Source organism: Phalacrocorax aristotelis, chromosome 5, assembly GCF_949628215.1.
Source record: "Phalacrocorax aristotelis chromosome 5, bGulAri2.1, whole genome shotgun sequence".
NCBI classification, from domain to species: domain Eukaryota; kingdom Metazoa; phylum Chordata; class Aves; order Suliformes; family Phalacrocoracidae; genus Phalacrocorax; species Phalacrocorax aristotelis.
The window spans coordinates 23,619,478-23,639,481 of NC_134280.1; the positions used below are offsets into that span (position 1 = coordinate 23,619,478).

The 20,004-nt window shown below is 36.3% G+C and overlaps 1 protein-coding gene across 1 annotated transcript in view; it reads right to left on the minus strand.

The window, feature by feature from the left end:
* Nucleotides 1-20,004, minus strand: part of SLC25A12 (solute carrier family 25 member 12) — a 49,512-nt gene that overhangs the window by 4,433 nt on the left and 25,075 nt on the right. Inside the window, exons 8-14 of the mRNA XM_075093445.1 lie at nucleotides 19,527-19,620; nucleotides 18,817-18,901; nucleotides 13,558-13,642; nucleotides 13,021-13,179; nucleotides 9,764-9,816; nucleotides 9,494-9,574; nucleotides 1,060-1,200 (exon numbers count right to left, since the gene is read on the minus strand). Of these exons, the coding sequence (XP_074949546.1) occupies nucleotides 1,060-1,200; nucleotides 9,494-9,574; nucleotides 9,764-9,816; nucleotides 13,021-13,179; nucleotides 13,558-13,642; nucleotides 18,817-18,901; nucleotides 19,527-19,620 (698 nt within the window). The remainder of the gene's footprint in view (nucleotides 1-1,059; nucleotides 1,201-9,493; nucleotides 9,575-9,763; nucleotides 9,817-13,020; nucleotides 13,180-13,557; nucleotides 13,643-18,816; nucleotides 18,902-19,526; nucleotides 19,621-20,004) is intronic.

Genomic DNA, 20,004 nt, shown 5'->3' on the forward strand with positions numbered 1-20,004 from the left:
AGTGCACGTTACAAACCCTACGTGGCTGAAGCAGAAGACCTAATAAAAAGAAACTTGTCCCTTCAATGACTTTCATGCAGACACTTCATGCTTTAAAATGAGTATACAGTTATTCACAAATGATAATGCAATTCTAAAGGACAACAGAATTTTTAGTAAGCTCAATTGTTTAATTACTGCAAACAGAAATGGTAATTTTGTCCCATGTACCAAAACACCTGTGATCTTTAGGAAATGTAATGGCCACGAATCTGATCCACCAAATTCAAAACAAAAGCTTCAGCTCTATAAGTTAATTTGCACACGTTTATAGTATTATTGCAGATCTATGGACAAATCACGTAAAACAATGTTTTGTAAGTGCACAGCTAATATAGCTGCTGAATTTACGTATTACCCCATGCTCTGGCAGAAAATACAGGAAGAAATACTCTTCCTTGTTTAAGAAAACTAATAGCTTCTGCTCCATTACATCTGATCTGTAATGATGGTCGTAAGGGTACCTGCAGGGAAGGAATCTGTTTGACTGGCATTCTGCTGAGGTACAGTACACTATAGGCTTTTTTTTAGTGGAATTTGTTATTGACAAATCCCACCACTTAACTTCTTAAAAATCTGAATCCTACTAAACTCCACTACTGTTTCACTGCTGTCAAATTATTAAGACAAAGAAAATATCCTGCGGCAAATATAACAATAGAGATAACAAAGATTCAAAATAAACATAAGAAAAACACACAGGGAAAGCTAAAGAAACTTTTCACAAAACCCCACCAAATGAAATGATCAGTGCCAGAAGCCAGCAGGTCTGCAATACAGGACTCCCTGTAGCTTGGCATAAAAGCCCAAAGGATAGACTGGGGGAGTATTTTTTTGTATCCCACTGCCATTAATATAGAAGTGGGTTTTCTTCAGTTTTCCACTGTGGGGCTGCCCTGCAGGAAGAAATTGGTTTTAAATTCAGAAGGTTTCTTTGTTTTTAACAGTTTTTGCTTCAACAATGTAAAAGTTTAGCATAAAACATAAAACGATGAAGCCCCTCAAAGCGGAAAAACATACCTTATAAAGACCAAGAAGGCCTAAATCTTTTATGACAGAGAGGGCACTGACTCTGGGTCCTGTAGTAATTTCTCCTGCTACCTGCAAACGAATCTTTACAATCTCCAGTGGATTAGTGAAGATGACCTGGGAAGCTCCTGCCTGCAAACCCAAAGAAAAAGAAAGTAAATTGCGTTACCAGAGCATGTGGCGACAGGTTGACCTTTGTGAGGTACTGAGTGCCTTCACTTCTCACTGCATTGGCTGATATTCTCATGTAAAAACATATGAGAAATATTTAATAAAGCACCTGTCTGGAAGGTAAAAGCCCCAAATCAGAAATAATGGATTTGTATGAAACAAATTTTTACATCTCTACGCTTACAGTCCACAGAGGTGGACTCCTTGACATCACTTTCTAGAAGTCATGGCTGTGTTTAAAAGTCTTTCAGATATTACACAAAATACTAAACTAAAAAACATCATTAGACTTGTGCTACTAAAGCATCAAACACATATAAAGAAGACCTTATGTTTATTCAATAATAATCCATCACCAATGTGTAGACATGTTATTTGCATTTAGTGGTGATGCTGTTTAAAAGGTACATTTGCATTTAATGGTGTAATTTTAAATTATTAGAAAAGGGGTTTGGAGTTCTGTTTAGCAGCCTTTAATTGTCCTAAGTGGAAACAAAATATAAAATTTAAATAGGAAGAGTAACATTTCAAAATACGATACTAGACAGAAACAGGAGCCATATCTTTCTCGGAGCTGAGCATGACAGGTTTTACATGCAGGAAATATTCTGTTAGCAGTGCTGAAGGAATACCTTGCATACTTCCTAGCAAGTGTTGCAGAGCTGCTTCAGGTTCTGCAGTTTAACCAAAGACTTTCAAAGAACTATGTTTCAGATTTGAGAGAGATTCAGTCTGCCAGTTCAGTTTCAGAGGCATGTAAACCTATTTAAAATTACATGTTTAGATTTCTCCCTGGTTTGCTGTAGGTACTACCATTCACGTCTGGGGAAGTGTGTGGTTCATTGTAAAACAGCTAAATTTTACTAAGCTTTCTTTTCCCCACTTCCTAAGCCAACTTTCTTCATTTAAAAATTAAAATCCTTCCTGAAAATTTATGGCATATAGCCACTTGAACACAGCCAACTTTAAAAAGCATTTCTTCCACAATCTAAAAGCTCCTCTTAATGCTGATCTATTCCTCCAACCCACCAATTCTTAGTGAAGGAAAAAGATGCAGAACATCTGCAATTAAAGATTTTTTCCACTTCTAAATTGCCCAGGAAATAAACTCTTTGTGATGCTGGAGGTGGGTGTGTGTGTGTCAAGGAAAATCAATAGTCTGCTACAGCACCTCCTGGACAGCACGCATGGTGTTCTTTGCTAATTGATTCAGAATGAACGAATGCTAATCCTTTCTGCCCGTAGTACAATCTCCCTCTCTCCAGCAGCAAGCAGAATAAACTTGAGATTGGCCGTGAAGCATGTCTTAGAAGTTGGTAACTTGAATTATTCTAGACCTGAGACAAAAGAGCACTGCAAACCTCAACGGCTCTTCCTGAGAATGACCAAGCACTTGGGTAGTATCTGTGGGATGGGGAGCATGAAGTGTCTAAATCTTCACTGACCAAGCACCTGATACTTCACTGAACCTTTACTGAGCATACTGCTACCCTTTTATTGCTTCACTTAATATTGACATTTAAAATCATCATCGTTATGGCTTTACCACAGCACCTTGACTCAAACAGTGGGAGATCAACCCCTGCTTTTGATTAATTACCTCCACTGTAGTAGTTACTGTCTTTAACACTCTCCACACAAATAATCAGTCTAGGTTGTTAATCTTCATTTTATTCCCTCTCTTCTTCACCCCTCTGACAGAAAATCAAAGCCTACATTTTTGTGGACATTTATTGCAACCATTAGGAAGATCACTGGCACTTCCAGACCAGCCAAATTGATCCCATCTTCTGTTCCTTGAACTGAATGCATTGTGTTTACCCAGCAACCTGACACCACTCATGTCCAAAGTCATTCTTCAGGCTCTCCTTACTTCTCATCTCACCTTTTACTTCACAGTTCATACACACCTATGCATGCAAGATGAAATGGCTGTCCTGCCAGGTGAAGTTCCAATCTAAATAAAACTTATCAAATTCTCTTCTGTCAAGTTCTGTTAAACAATAATAACCGATTTTTTTGTTTGTATTGCATTAAACAGAAAACAATTTCAGATGTTTATGATTTCCTACGTAATTTTTAAAACTAATTTTGGTAGATAAAACATTAAGCAGAATGCTCTTGCTACATAATACAATGCACCACACAAAAAATTAAAATAACTTTAAATTTAGACGCTAAGCTAGAAATTCACTCCTTCTAGGCAATTACCTGCTACCTGCCTATTAAATATGCATTCTTTGTTTACACATATGTGAAATTCCATTTTTTATTTTTAATGTTATAAATTAGCACATCCTGCAGAGCAGCCAAAATAACTCTTCCTATTTGTCTTACACCCACCACAGAAACACAAATAGGCCAATTCATAAACATTTCTATTTTCTACCCCGAATTCAATTTTCCTGCAATTAACATTCTCCTCTCCTAGGTGGACAACTGCCTACCTTTCTGTTAAAATCAGCGACAGCCCTCTTCCAATAGAGAAATGAAAAGAAAGGCCTTTAAACACAACACACTTTAATAATTTAATAGCAATACTGATTGTATATACATTACAAATTGCAGATTTTAAATACATAATTATATTACAATATTAATATGAAAATATGACTTGATGATTGGGTTAATGAACAAACTAAAATATAAGGAACACCCTAACATATTATTAGTAGAAAACCATTTAAAAAGCTCTTTAATTACATTAAGATTTTGAACATTGGGTATTTACAGTGGTGACAAACTTCTCAACAGGCAGTTTTCTCAAAAAGAGCATAACTGTCAAGATACCCAGTTAAATACTCCCTATTAGAAATATGTACTTCTACCCAAGCCTTGACTTTTCATACAGTTATGCTTGGAGCTCGGCAAACTTTTCTGCACAGCAATGATTTGATTCACATGAAGAAGGGTACTGAATTCACTGGAGTTGCATGAATGAGTTAGGTCCTTAGACATATCACAAGTCCAGATAAGACAAGCATTGACTTCAATACAGAACATGTAACACAAGAAAACTCACTTTTTCATTGTGTATTTTCTAAAAAATGAATGTGAGGGTTGGTTTTTGTTGTTTGTTCTTTTTAAGTAAATTGTTGCCTAACTATCTGAGGAAGAATATGTGAGGCAGAGGAGGGTGCTGCCTGGGGAGCAGATGAAGAGCACTCCACAGAAGAGGGTGTGGAGGAGAATGACACAAAGAATCTCCACATAAAAATGAACTGGCAGCATGCAGGGTTGCAATACAAATCTCCGTGCTTCTGTGCAAATCATTGGCAATCATTGTCATTTTCAAAGCATCTTACTTCGGCCATTAGCTATGTATGTTAAATACACGTGTACACGTATACACACACAGAGGTATACGTTGCAGTCCTTGAATTTTTTTTTGAGAACGTGCAGTAAACCTAGATTTTCCCCCTATAAAAACCTCTCTTCACACATAAATTACAACAGACACTTTAAAAAAGGTTGACAAATTTGTTTCTGAATGGAGGTTATTCATACACATCAAAAATACCAGTAATAAAAGCTTCTACTTAACCTTAATGTCATGTAAAATAACTCTACAAGGAGCAAATAAAGGAACTAAATCTGACAGCAAAGGTTATGAGAGAAAAGATGTAGTTTGAGATCCCACAGCAAACGCCCCATGACATGCCAAAGGCTGAAGGAAATACACAAATGACCCTGCAACATGAGACCTCTTGTCCTTTCCAATTCCACCCGAGAGGCATATGCTACAAAGGGGGAGAGGCCTATTTCAAGCCCTTCCTTCCTTCCTTTTTGAAACCACCACATCCTGGACCACAACTATGTCCTATACAAGCAGCTAAAATAAGATGTTACTTAAAACAGTCCGGTTTTAAAACATAAAAAGAACTTGCACTTCTTTCTCAAGGCAAAGCTGTCCTTCACGCACCTACAGTAAACTTATTGTCTCTTTTAATAAACAATAAATTTCTCCCTAACTTTAAATGTCCACAACAGAGATCAAGATAAAGCAGTAAAATTTAAGTAGATAAAGTTAAATCAGAACTAAAGTATATTAAAAGAAGTAGAGTATCTTCAGGATTTTGAAGGAAAAGTAGTCTGACAGCTGTAATTCTACATTTTTCTGTTTGTTAAAATAAAACAGTAACATTTAAAATTATTTTTCAAAAAGAAATATTTGACACATTCCTATTTGCCTGATAAGCCTGCAAACATCTTTGTGTGTATGTATGTATAAATGTCTAAATACATATGAAAATTATTTTTACAAGTATACCAAAATATTTAGACTAAATGTTAGACTTAATGTTTAAATATCTAAGTTTTTAAATCAGTGGTAAATTTGGATCTCTATGTGTATGTATGTGCAAACACACACACACACACACCCCCCAACCTCTAATCATCAACTGATGCATTGCCTACATCTCCAAGAAGGGTTCTTATACCCTTTCTGTCTGGCACCCCACATTCTCCTCCTCCCTGCAGCACAAATCGGAAATGTCTTTTAGATGAAACAGGATTCATCCATTCAAAATGCTAAGCACCATGCACATTGCATTGATGGGAAGAATCCATTTCTTCCTGTGTAACTCATAGGAACTACAGCTTAATATCACAGCATCTTTGTTTACTGTAACAGTACTTATGAATCATTTACATAGCATTAGATGTCTACTTCAACATCACTTCTCAACTGAGGATGAACAGTTGCCTTATAGCACTCTGCCCTTCGTGATGTATTCACATGCGTCATGCATGTAAGTTTCTTTGAGAAGCACTGTCCGTATCAGTTATGCACTCTCTGCTTCCCCAGCCGCTGTCGGGATGCAGGAAAGCATTGACATAGCCTCACTCAGTCCCCGTGCAACTCAAAGTTAATGGTAGCTGAAAACTCCAATGGCAGAAATGCAGGCTAATCACTGAATTACAATGAAATGTAATTCAATTAATTACAGCAACAGTAGGAAAATAAATTGTTTTCCCTGAACATGTGTGAGGATAGTGCTGTTGATGAATAACAAACCAGCCTACTCTCAGGAAGGTAGGAGATGGGATATCAGTTTCATCCATCAGGGACCAGAGCCCTTTCATTGACAGGTATGACCTGACCGCTGTAAATGAGCTGCCCCGTGTAGCTGTTCTGCAGATTTCAAATAGAGCTACAGCTTGGGAGCAGCTGGGAATATTTGGGCTCTGACAGAGCAGACCCTGCACTTCCCAATGACATTTACATTGCCCAGCGGCTAGCAGGTAGGTTTCAAGGAGCACAGGGCACAGGCTGCCTGCGGGAGGTCCCTGCCCTGCAGTAAGGAAGGAAAGACAACAGACAGGCAGCTGACCATACAAACAGGCCACTGTGTGAGCAGATGTCTTTGTTAATGGCTATGTTTATTCCATAACCTTACAGGAGCTGAGAATAATTGGAGCCTGAGAAGCAAGATTTTGGCCAAAGAGATCCAGTCTCATGGAGTTACCCATTTCTGGAGGAGGCAGACACCTTTGCTGGGTGGTATAGTGCTTCTTGCACACTCCAGAGCAATACAGCCTACACTCACTACAGTCTTAATGTCAAAGGTTTCACCAGTCCTCATGTGTGGCTCTTAGAAGACTGTAATGTCATACGTAGGCTTTGATACAGCACTGCCATCCAGAGAGGAGAATTTGCTAGGTCTGCTGGAGCCTTTCCCAAGGTGCCTCCACTTCCTCACAAGAATTTTTTTTTGTTCCTGGTTGAGGACTGTGGCATGTACAATGTGCTTTTGAATGGCTCGCAAGAGGGTGGGCCTTCAAAGGTCAGGAGAGCCTCTGCTGTAAACTTGATAACACAGCTGAAAATATGGCTTGCTAATCTTGTTCATCCACTATCAGTTCCATACCAGAAATGATTAAGAAGTGCATTTTCTCAATCAGGAGAACGTTCAACACTAAACGCAGGCAAGTGATGGTCAGAGACCGTAAAAAGTACATCTCTGAGAACTACATATACGTATAATGCTGTTTCTTCTGATGTTATGACAAGAGGAAAAGCATGTTTTGAGTTTAGTCTATATTTATAGTGTACTACTAGCAAAATATTTAAGTGTTGAACAATAAAGAAAAGCCACAAAAACCCAAGTTATCCAAATCCAGATGCTGAAAATAATTTGGGCATATATGAAACCCAGACAGTCTTACAGTAACCCATCATTTTGTATTAACAGAGAGAAAAGGAACAGAATAAAGGAAAAACTAAGAAAAAAGGTAGCATCACCCAAGAATAGTTTTGCATGCCCCTGCACATAGAAATGGGCTGAGCTTACTTGTGGCACTTCCTTGGATGTAACCATTGGCTATGTCTCATAATATTTTGTAGAAAACAGTATACAATGAACACTGGAAGGGCAAAGATCAACACTATTTCCAAGCAAGTCATCATAAGAAAGAGCTGTCACAATGAGGATGAAAAGGACTGAGGATGAGAAAAAGAAAGACTAACATATCAACTTGCTACTCCTTTAGTCAACTGATACTTTCAGGCTTTTAGAATAAACTTTATAGGCTTGCTAATAAAGATTCTGGCATTTAGGAAGAAGTGAAATTGCTAAAATGGAACTAAGCAGCAGTACAGACAGAAAAGTCATCAACTGGTAAGTTATCAGATGATCCAGAGGAGGCTACAAAGAAATTAACATCCCTGAGGTTGCTAACCTGTGGCCAACTCCTCTCCTACAAAGGCCAACTTTGTTTAAAATTCTCCCCGATTGAGTGAGATAAGTATTATCTTGAAAAAGATGAGAATATCAGCTAAGACAGTCAGCTAGAAGAAAGGGTTGTGTTTGGACAGATTATAAATCTGCTCAACTTCACAGAAACATTAAAATTTCTGAAAGCTTATTTGAAACTCAGATTTCTCCCCAATTTTTGCATGTTAACTATAGTAAGACAATAAAGTTATTTGGAAAAAGAAGTACCTACCAGGAAGTGGGAAAGCCTCTAATGTAGATTGAATTTAATATTATACATTTCAGTACAAACGAATGTAAAATAATAAAACTTATTATCGGATGTTTGATTTTAATTATGAATTGAACCACAATGCAGAAAAAAACACTAATGAATTATATTCACTTCTGTTACAAATGACCTGTATGTGCTTTCTGTGTTATTGAGCTTTCCAGAAAAAGGTTAGTCTTTTGCTAGCTATACATCACAGCTGCTTTCTCACATTTCTCAGAAAATAAACTTTGTACACTGACAGGTGAAGACTCAAGCATGTACCAGGCTGCCAAATTAAATCAGGCAGAACTATAAGCAGCGTCCCTTCAGGGCTGCTTCTTTGAATTAAAAGTTTGCAGAGGTCAACAACCTTTCTGCCCCAGGTTTTGTTGTAAGCTGAGGAGGTTTTATACCAGCCTGTCAGCCTACTCAACTGGAAGTTATTAGTGTTCACCGCTACAAAAGAAATCTAACTCAAGCCTTAAACATTTTATAGGGTTAACAACTGTTAGGGAATCCCACAAATTAAACTAGCCACAGTGCAAAAACAAAAAAAAATCTATCATCAATATAAATTCAAACCACTTACACATTGCTAAGAGATCCACTAAATTACGGCCCCAGTCTCAACAAAAACACAACTTGTTTTTGAACTGTATTTAGATGATGGTGGCAGTTAGCATCCGGAATAATGTAGCTACATTTCATACAAAGTCATTTAAACAAAAAATTCCTTCATACCTGTTATCTGAAAGATAATACTACTGTTCAATTTTCCCACATTTTCACAAACAGAAAAATTTCACATATAGCAAGTTGAAGAGTGTATTTCTTTTCCTTCCTAAAATGTTCAGCAAGAAATGGATTTTTTTAAAACTGTTCAAACTCCCTCCACCACTCGAACATGATCAATATAAGACATCCTCCTCAAGGACTACCTGTATCTTTCCAGACTAACTGTGAGCACCAACCCAAGCGAAAGTATGGAAAGGGACAAAAGGTACCCTCTCTTTATCCTGTTTTGAATAAAACCACTGCTGAAACTGGAAGTTAGAAACTGGGCCAAAAGAAGTTGTTTAAGCACTTAATTCCAAGGGAACTCAACTCAGAAGTATGCAAAGCTTTCCAAATAGAAAAAGTACTTTCTTTTAGTACTCTTGACTAGAAGAAAAAAAGGACAGTTCTGTTCAAATCAACAAAGCACACCCGTTAACTGTCATTTCAACTATACTGTATGTGACTGAGAATCAATTTTTCCTAGGAATGCAGGACAGATACTTACACAGCCTCCAGCAAGGACCTCCGCGGGGAGTGGAATGGAACCATCTTTCTTAGTAAATTTGTCTCTGACAAAGTCATTAACCTAATAAAGATAAAATATATTACACAGAATTTTAAGTTACTTTTCCTCCTTATTAACCTATATCAAGTACATCTGTAACCACACATATTAGAGGGCTTGTAAGTGGTCATCTTTCACAAATTTTAGGAAATAAATCCTGTGTATGTTAACAAACAAAAGGATGCCAGGAAAAAAAAAAAAGATACGTACAGTTAGCTTAATAGCCTTTTCTGGAGCAACACCTATCAGCTGTGGTAACAAGCCTATAGAAACAAAGACATCATAAGGCAACATTATCTTCCTAATACAGAAACTAGTATTTTATAAGAGCTCTACAGAAATGCCTTTCTGCACATGGGATATCCTTTGAGGTAGATGACATTTATGTATGTGGTGCTGCTAGAGCACTGCATATTCATACCAATACAATTTTATGTTAAGATTTCTGTTGAAAATGTGTGACCAGATCTGCCTTCCACAAACAAGTCAAGCCTGATGCTGTTGCTGTACAGAAGGAAAAAAAAAGGGTAACGACTGAACATACACCTTGGATATGTCTACTACATAAGAGTTATTTTGATTGTTTTAGCCCTGAATATCATTTTCCCATAAAGCTTGCAATTACTATTTAAAATAGGAGCGTAATTGTGAGGTATACAGATGACTATGATAAATCATCAACTCACTTTACTTGACTCACAAACCTGAGTTTTCTGAAGGCTCCAGTCAACTAAGGATATGAAGGATTTTCTCTTGTTCAGTCCAACAGGGTAGCATGAACTTCTTTAAACCCTATTACTATTAAGTATTTTTTATCTCACCAAGAGGAAGCATTAGTGGACAGAAACTGATTTTGAAAAGGCCCTTGCTCCTGGAAAATAGCTACTATCAAAATGAACTGCCATTTGACATAAGCACATACACTTTTCTAGGAACTAATAGGTTTAAGAAAAAAATCAGTAGATGGCAGTCTTAACTTCCTAACATACAAGATTATATTAGCTTCTCTTATTTTTAAATCCATTTTCTCCACAGTCGTTTTGGCATATGTATAGATTATAAAACTTAAAAGGCTTATTTTTCTGAGAAGTGTTCATTTCCTGATGTTATTCCATGGTTAGGGCATATCAGTTTGTCAAAAGTGTTTGCCAATTAGCTAACAAAAAACCCATGCTAATTAAATCAATTATCAGATAACAGCAACAAAACTGTATTGATGCAGTTTTCCACTATCCGTTAAGTGAAAAGAATACTGGCTAAAAATTCATTTAAAATGTTCCAAATTACTAAAAGTAACTGAAGAATTTTGATACTAATTCCTTAAAAGGAAGGTCAGAGCAAACACACCTAAATAGAAAATGTAGCAGTTAATACATGCAGTGTAGTATTTTTCTTCCACATAGTACTTCCTCTGTGATTTACAGACATACTATGCTGAGGAAAGGTAGTTATTAAACACAAAGAAAGGTTGACAATAACAAAAAGAAATGTTGCCCTCCCAGCCTGAATCTCTGATCTACCATGAAAAGAAAATCCATCTCTGCAGGGCCTACACTTTAAAAATCCAAAACTACCAGACAAAACACCACAAGACAGTCCTCCCCACCCCTCCTCCCATGTAGCTGAACTCGTTGGGCACACACATTCATTGTGCCAGAGAACCTGGGACGCTGCATGGTCTAGTGAGGGACCTTAGAAACACTTCATTAGTTCTGAAGTTGGATGCCAGGATTCAAACATGTCATAATTTTCTTGACCAAAAATTGTAAGGTTTTTTTTTAAAATAAGAACTTTCCAGTAGACATTCAGATCTATTTTTTCAACTGCAGTAAATGACTACATTGTACCATTATATTACAATACAATTAGGATAATCCAGCTCAGGAATACAAGAACACAGTAACAGACCCACAGTCAGCTCCATAAATGTTTCTGTTATTTAGTTCAATATACTTTCACAGATCATCTAATTCTATGAGTCCAAGACTTTAGTAACATGCTGACCATTAACTGTAACATTTTCAAAACAACTACATGAACTTCTTATACTAAACAATCTTAAAGAAAATTATTAGACTATTAAGAAGTTTAACAAGCTGACATTCTTTTAAACAAGCACATTTTTCTCAAGTGTAAAGCATTGTTTTTAACTCATCAGTGGAATCGTCCTTGCTTTCAGAGTGTTTGAGAAAGGTTAGAAAACAAAAATAAAAATAACAAATGCTAGAAGCTGCTGTGCAAAGCCATGTGGTTGGGGAGGGGGAGCAGGAAGAGAAAGAAAACAGTACTGTAGAACAGCACTGTAGAAGTAGTCTCATAAATGTAACTCAAGGAGTGTTTGCTTTGCGAAAGATTTAGCAACAAAAAAGGAAAACAATTTACCAGTAAGACGTAATTTATGAAGATTACAGCTATTTAATTAACATTTTCATTGACATATTCCTCCCTCTACTCACTTGCATAGCAAAATCCTGTAAGATTACAAAAAACTCTTTAGCCAGAATCCAGACTTTCACATGCAAAAACTTTTCATATGCTGTCCTTAAAGGACACTGTCCAGTGTCTTCATTGACAGAACACATTGCAAAGCAGAAAAAAAGGCTGTGACCATCACAGAAGTGAGTGACTTTTCTCCCACAAAAAAGAACCTGTGCCAATTAATGACCTTACTGATCCTTATGAAAATTGTGTGCTTCATTAAGTTATGTGAAATGACAACTAAAAATAGAGAATTCAACTAAAATCAGTTTCAGAGGACTGACTAGCATGGACCCTCTATGTAAGTCATCTTACTGATGTGATAAAAACCCAATCAGAATCATCTTCTTAACTAAAAGTAGATGTAAGATAGTTTTCAGTCTAACTGATAAAACTGACAAAAAGTCGCTTTGAATTCTCTACCTGTATTTTAGAGGATTTTTTTTAATTACAACTTTTATGAGTTACACTGTTGATATTTTAAAGTATATAGGGCAATGTATTACAACAGCAGGATGAAATTTCTTATTCGCAGGATAAAATCATAAAACAAGTCCCACTACCTGCAAAAGTATGAGGCATAAGATTTGGCATCCAGTTTAACAGGTACATTTCAAAATTACTGTCTTTTGCCTCTTTTAACAGAAATATTTGCAGTAAAATGGATCTTTATTCCTCAGATGCTACTCTGCTCCTGATGTTTGCCACTATCCAAAAGTTACAATCTGCCACGACCACAACACTCACACCCCAGAAATTAGGACTTTAAACAACCTAAACAGCAAGAAGCAAATCAGTAACAACAAAAACATGCCCAGTTTTCCCCAGCAATTGTTTATGATGAACAGTGCTCAGGGTAACAAATATTCAGCTCTATGAAACGATCATACAAAAAAACTGTACATGATATCAATTTTCCTGGTTTTCCCATAAGAAACTAGCTGTTGAGGTCTTAAAAAAAATATTATATATATTTTTTGTTCACTTACCTCTGTAAAGACCAAAAAAGCCTTCAAAACGCAAAACCTTTTTAAAGCAGTCAAAGCTGTTTTTATACATCAACTCTCCTACAACTGAACCAGAGGAGCGCTGATTCTGCATACGAGTTTTCACCAGGTCTATGGGATATACTGCAGTAGCACCAACAGCTGTAGAAAAGGATTTGGAGTATTATTTCTGCAACACCATTACCGGTGTAGTATATAATTCTTATAAATATATAAGCTGGTAAGATCTCTGATATGTTGGAAGTAAGAAAAAATTCTCAGGGAGAATGGATTACACTATTACCTAAAATAAGGTGCATAGGAAAAAGAAAAACAATCTGAATTACCAGTAAGGAAATTCATTACTGGAGTAGAGTTTCACAGTACTGTGGAGGGATACTAGAACAGAAGCAATAAGGGAAGAAAGGGAATGGCACAACCAAAAGTGCCATCCACCACCCAGTTCTTCACGTGTATTACCAGGAAATGCACCTTGCACCTTAGATGAGACCAAGTACTCTGGCCAAAAATATTACTCACCTCCAGCAATTGAGCCCAAAGTGAACCTGTAAGCTGACTCAGCTACCTGGAGCCAGATAGGCCTGCCTAACTCTCCAAAAGATTGCTGCGTGTGGGAAAGAAAAGAAAAAGAAATGCTTGAAAATCTGCATGGGAAAACAACGATGCCTGTGAATTGGCTTTTATAGCATTACAGAAGGAATCTGATACAAATTGGTAGCTTTATGTTATGGAGGAAAAAAACCCAAAATTACTAGAAATTACTACACAATTTCTATTATGCCTAATGAATGAAACACATTTTTCAGTTATTCTTTTCAGAAAACATTCTTCCTTACATATTCGTAGTATAACTGAAACAACCATGGTCAAGAAAAAGTAGACAGAAAGTCAAATCAACTTTGCTACTTAAGGCACTGAATTACCTCTTGGCTCAAAAAAATTTCAATATCTCAAAAGGAATTCAGTATCTCACAAACATAATTTATCAGCATGGGATATATTTTAAGATTACATATACATCAATACATAGCATAAACATGAGATTTCATGTCTTCAAAACAAGCAAAAAGTCAATTATTCCCCAAAGTATTTTCCACAAGACTTTTTCAGGCCGTTGATACAGACACAATGATGACCTCACTTCCTTCAATCACATACGCTACTATAAACGCATTAGTGTTTTAAATATAAACAAGTCTGCGCAGAAAATATTTGCAGAGACTCATAATCTCATTATTAGATGGTTATTAGAAACAAGGTAACTGGTAAACAAGATGTAAGTGTTCACAAACTTGCACTATAAAGTATGTAAGATGGGCCAAATTTTCTTCCAAACATAAACAAGGGGATTAGAGAATAATTTATATTATGCAGTATAACTTGCCTGGGTTACATAAATGGCAAGATATTAACTGTTAAATTCCATATTAAAGCAGATACTAAAGCCCATCTCCCAGACACAAACCTGTTTTTCTTAAAAGCATCCTCTACCGTTAGCAGATGCACTCCTGACAGCACAGCTGGAATGTACACAGACCTCAGACTGCTACAGGAGGCTTTGCTCTGATGCATGTTATGAATTCTCCACAAAAGATTATCACATGCACATTTCACAACTAACTCACCAAGGCTACTTAACTAAGTTATATTAAGCTTACTGAAGCTCTGAAAGTGGAATTTCCACAGAAAGACAGCATGTACCTCAGCGTAAGCTGCTCTTTTTGGACTGGTATTACATTGGATGTGCAAAAACCTGCCTTTTCTGCATACTGTTACACTCTATGTACACAATGTAGGACAAAAGCCTATGAGATTAAGATGGGATCATTAACTGTAAAAAATATATGGTTTATATGTTTTTTCCACAGAAGAAGAAGATACTGCTACTACCGTTTCCTTCCACAAGACATTCTCCTCCCCCAACAATATAGCTTAACAGAGAAGAGCAGAGAAATTCTGGGTAGCACTAAAATTACAAAATGCACAGGTGGACCACCATAAAAAAGTATAAATCAAGCGTATTGCCTTTACAAGCAAAAAAAAAGCAATAAATCTGAAGAATGTCCTCACTAGTCTCAAAAGAATGAATTTTCCTGATCTGAAAAAAAAATCACAATAAAAACAAATTAGCCACAAAAATACAGAGATAGCTCTTGATTCATGTAAATAAAAGACACATGAAATAATACTACCCCAAAAAGGCCTAGAAACAGGACTGGTTCTTCATTCCACAAAATTTTTTTCCTAGTTTAGCACACCTGCTTCCTTTTAGCTGTTTTAAGGTTATTCTTTTTCTTCTAAGCTCCACAGAGTTCTCATCAAAATCCAGTCATTACATTCAGACATTATTCTTAATGAATATGTCACTGGATGTTAAAAATCAAATTCTTTGTGAAGGAAACAGCACTTTTATATTATTAAATAAGTGTCCACCAAGTTTGCAGTTTACTTGTGTGTTCAGATGGATATGTAAATGAATGTAATTAATGCTATAGCTTTCAAATCATGAATATTTATAAACAGAAAATTACGGTAGCTGTCATCCTCATAGGATATTCAGCTGCTAGGCTTTAAGAAAATCTTTCACAATGAAAAATTGACAATAAAGTAAACATGGTTGAAAGCAGGCTAATTTCCATTTCTACCACATCTACAAAGATAGAGTTTATGTAAAAATTTAGATTTTCCTTTAAGAAGGAATTTTAAAATCACATAAAAGTGATTACAGACTTGTTTTCTTTTTCCAAGGACAGCTGGACCTCACTGGAATGATATTCTCTCTTCCAAAAAGGGATATCTTACATTTTACTGATACAGTTAAATAAGGTAATGTAAGGTTAACTTAGGATAAGGTTTAATAAAAGACTGTTCCTTATAAAACACAGAAAAAATCACTTTGCTTTCTGCTGTGCTCTCTTAACACCGAATGCAGAATATGATGAAAATGTAATGTATTACTCCAGGAGTGTGAAAAGAATATATGCTGTTCTAGTGATGAGTGAAACTTTAATCAATCAGCTCATTTTATAACAGTACCAAGCTACAAAGGTAATTCTGAAGCGTAAAACAAAACAGGTTAGTATTTTATCTACTCAGAAAGGTGAGTGCCACAGACACCTATTAAAACCAAAGTTGGCAGCTCGGAATGTAATTACAAAACTTCATCAAAAATATTTCTCACTAGTCTGGATAAACATTGCATACATATGTCTGCATAAATCCATTCCATCATTCTTGTCTTGAGGAATCCATATGAAGGTTGTTACCATTAATAGGTTTTGGACACTTATTTCATTGGTTCAGATATGTCTAATCACCTAAGGACAACAGAGTGGTAACATTAAGAACAGACCAGATACTGCGTTTCAGACCAGTTTGTTTGAAAGAGAACTGAATGATCAAATCCACCTATAACAACAGTAACCAAAATACACTGAAAGTCCCACATATGGAAGACTTGCTATAGTCAATATAGGACAATTTTTCAACCATAGCAGCTGAACTAATTTAAGATTTTCCTGCCACTGATACATATCCTAGATTTTGTAGTGGATATAACTGCTTAAATGAACCTGTTTGCAAAATGCATAAAAAGTGATCTGAGAAATAAAAGGCTTTATAAACACAAGCTTTCAGTTTCAGACAGAGTCCTGGACCCCTCATCCACTAGCAAATACAGGACATTCACATGGTGAACAAGACACCGGTGATTTTGTCACTGTGCTGCTGCTTTATCGCAGACCACCCTGCAGCAGTACTGTCACTGGCATCACCAGGGTAGAGAATCTGAATTCCACTTTATGGGAGACTGTGTAGCTTGGAATGTCTACCAAAAGTATTGTTGCCAGCTGCATGTCCTCCTGCCCCAACAGCCCTGATGGCTGAGCTACTTGGGAATCAGTTGCTGAATCACTGCAATTCAGGAGCAGCATTTTAACTCATCACCAGCATCATATTGCCATAAATGCTGAGCTGCAAGATGTGGCCGTTCAGCAGCTGATTCATAAGAAGCTCAGCTGCCTGTGTACCAAGTGAGGCGTGGGCAGCTGGGAGCAGAGCACAGCCCAAGCCAGGCTATGCCCACTTGGGAATGAGAGCCCTTGGATGTCTTGATAGGCACCACATAAATTTAATGCAGACTGCAAGGGAGAGAATTGGAGTTGTGTAGACATTGTAAAAAAAATGGGAACCTTCAGGACAAAAAATTTTATTTATCTACTGAGTACCCAAAGATGTATTTAGCCAGAACTATGGGATATGCTCATACAAGATCTTAAGAATTTCCCTTTGTATATTACAGAGAGAAAGGGCATGTGGAGACATCCTTGGGGCAAAATGCACTGTTGCAGATGAACACTACTGTATTTTCATGTAAAGCTTACTCGAGAACGTGCAGCTCCATGGAACTGCAATTTCTCATTAAGTTCTAACAGGGAAAATAAATAAAAGATTGTGCATCAGAAACTTTTAAGATCAGATCCTATTTTTTTTGTTTTGCATAATAAACACCAATGTGCAACCGGCCTATGTATTTTATGATTCTGCAATCATGTAATTCACCACGTATGTATGTCTTCCTTTCTGAATCTGCTGTATAACTATTTCAAGGATTTTCTTGAGTGCATTATTATCTCTACATTACTAAGAGTTAATTCCCCTGAACTACTCTCATGAGAGCAGTCACCTACAAAATGCTCCAGAAAAATTATTTCCCTATAATATATCTGGAATGGAATGGAATGGAATATTTCTGTTAGCAGCACAGCAGATGCCCTATTACGTTGTGAGTTTCAGTATCAGCAGTACTTCAGGTTCAACCTTAGATGGAGGTTATGGTAAAATTTAATTCACAACTTAACTAGCGTTACACAGACTGTTTGCAAAAGAAAACCTCTCCGATTATATGTTGAGCCAAAAATATAGTGAAGATAAGCCCCCAAAACCTAGATTTATTTTTAAAACAACCTTGCAAGCTACACTCCTGAAAGTGAGCAGTATGGTACCCAGTAACTGTGGTGGAAAGTCTAAACATAAGCTAAACACCTGCATAGTGTTTGGTCCTAAATCTTTGGTTCTTACAGTTGTAAAAGAGCCATCGAAGCAAGAAACAATTTATATTCAAAATCCTACTGCACAGCCTGGGACTGGTGCTGTACTATACACATATATGTTTAATAAGGAAACTGTGAGAAAAGCAAAGCTAGCAAACAGGAATGTAAAGGTCTGGTGAAATAGAGGTTTAACATTCTACTGCAATATTTTTTATCTCCTAATTCTACCCTTTTCATCAGTCCCAATAAATTTGATTTCTCCTCCTACTGTCTAGATCAGATAGCTAACAAGTACACTAAAATTCAATTATCATTTTAGATAAATGGTTAAGCCAATAATGTAATCCATTTAAAAAAAAAAATAACAAATTTATAAGCCTTGCATTTAATAATATTTTTTACTATCTAAAACTAATTTTATAACTACACAGAGTATTTAGTGAAGTGAAAGGCCTCTTCAGGAGCAAACAAATATATTCACAGTAAGGAATCCAAGTATCTATACATGCTCATATCTAAACAGGCCATCCTTCAATATGATATGTAATTCCTTGTTTAGACACATACTCACCAGTCTGCCCCATTTCTAGCCTTATAGCAATACATACAGCGTGTTTCACTTCATAGGAATCTGTTTAAAGTGTATTATTCTTATTTTTCACATGCAAGTACATGTAAACATTCACTTAACTTCAACAATTTTATTGTATATATCACTTCTGCCTACCTGCCTCTGGAGTTCTGCCAAGTTGTAAGGCAACGCCCCTTCAGCCAGTGGTGCTATTCTCTCAATATCTGCCAAAGTTAGGCGCCTTTACACAAGGCAGAGAAAAGCAAATTACTGTTAGATAGAACATCAAACATATTCAATACAGTACTCCTTGCCACACCCCACAGAACACATCCTGAGTTTAAAAAAAAAACCTGTCATATTTGAATGCACGTCTAAGAAGTCTGCTATGCTGCAATAAAGAATCCTTGAAGTTAGAAGGGCATTATCTTCTTGCGGCTCACAAGTGGAGATAAAGGGAGCTTGGATTATTCAGAAGCAAGTTCTTGATTACTAGTAATAAAGGATATAATACACAAATTAAACTATTTCTAGGTATTCCTACCTATGATTTCACATGCGTTAAAGACCCCTGCAAAACATCATCAGTACTTAATAATACCAGTGTATTGTAGCCTTTTGGGACTACTGTAATGTGTTTTGTTATTTTATATGTATACCTACAATATGACAATTAATAATTGTGTTTGATGTACACAATTCACTTATAAAACGCATGCATACACCAAAGTCAGTTTACACTGAATAAATTACTATAATGAAATAAAATGGAACACACAACTTTTTAAAATGAAGACAAAAATTAATAGTTTTCACACAGAAAACAGCAAAATAACAATTGTAAAATGATAAAATTATTATGTTACCCAGTAACACTGTATAAATCTGCAAGTTGGTAGAGAATATCTATTTCCAGTGGTGTAACTTGTCCAAATCGGATTGCAGAGTGGGTAAATTCCTCTGGATTTAAAACGGAAAGAGAAATAAAGCAATTGTGTGTATTAATTGTCAAATTTCCTCTTTAAATGCTCACAAATAACTTTAATATCATAAAAATGAAATATATCGCCAAGAAGAAAAATCTAATGCAAAGGAAAAAGATATCTTTAGAAGAACATCTATCTTGAAACTGGCCTTTTCAACACAAAGCAAGTCTGACTCCACAACTCTGATTTACAGTAAGAATTTATCAAAGTCAAAAAAAATCCTAATATTAGCAACCTTAGTAAAACCACGCCCAAAATTTGTCACTCTTGTTTTGAAGTTCTGCAAAACAGAACAGAACAGAATAATTGTCTATTATTCACAGCTTTAAGGGCAACTGACTCATCTATTGCCATCATG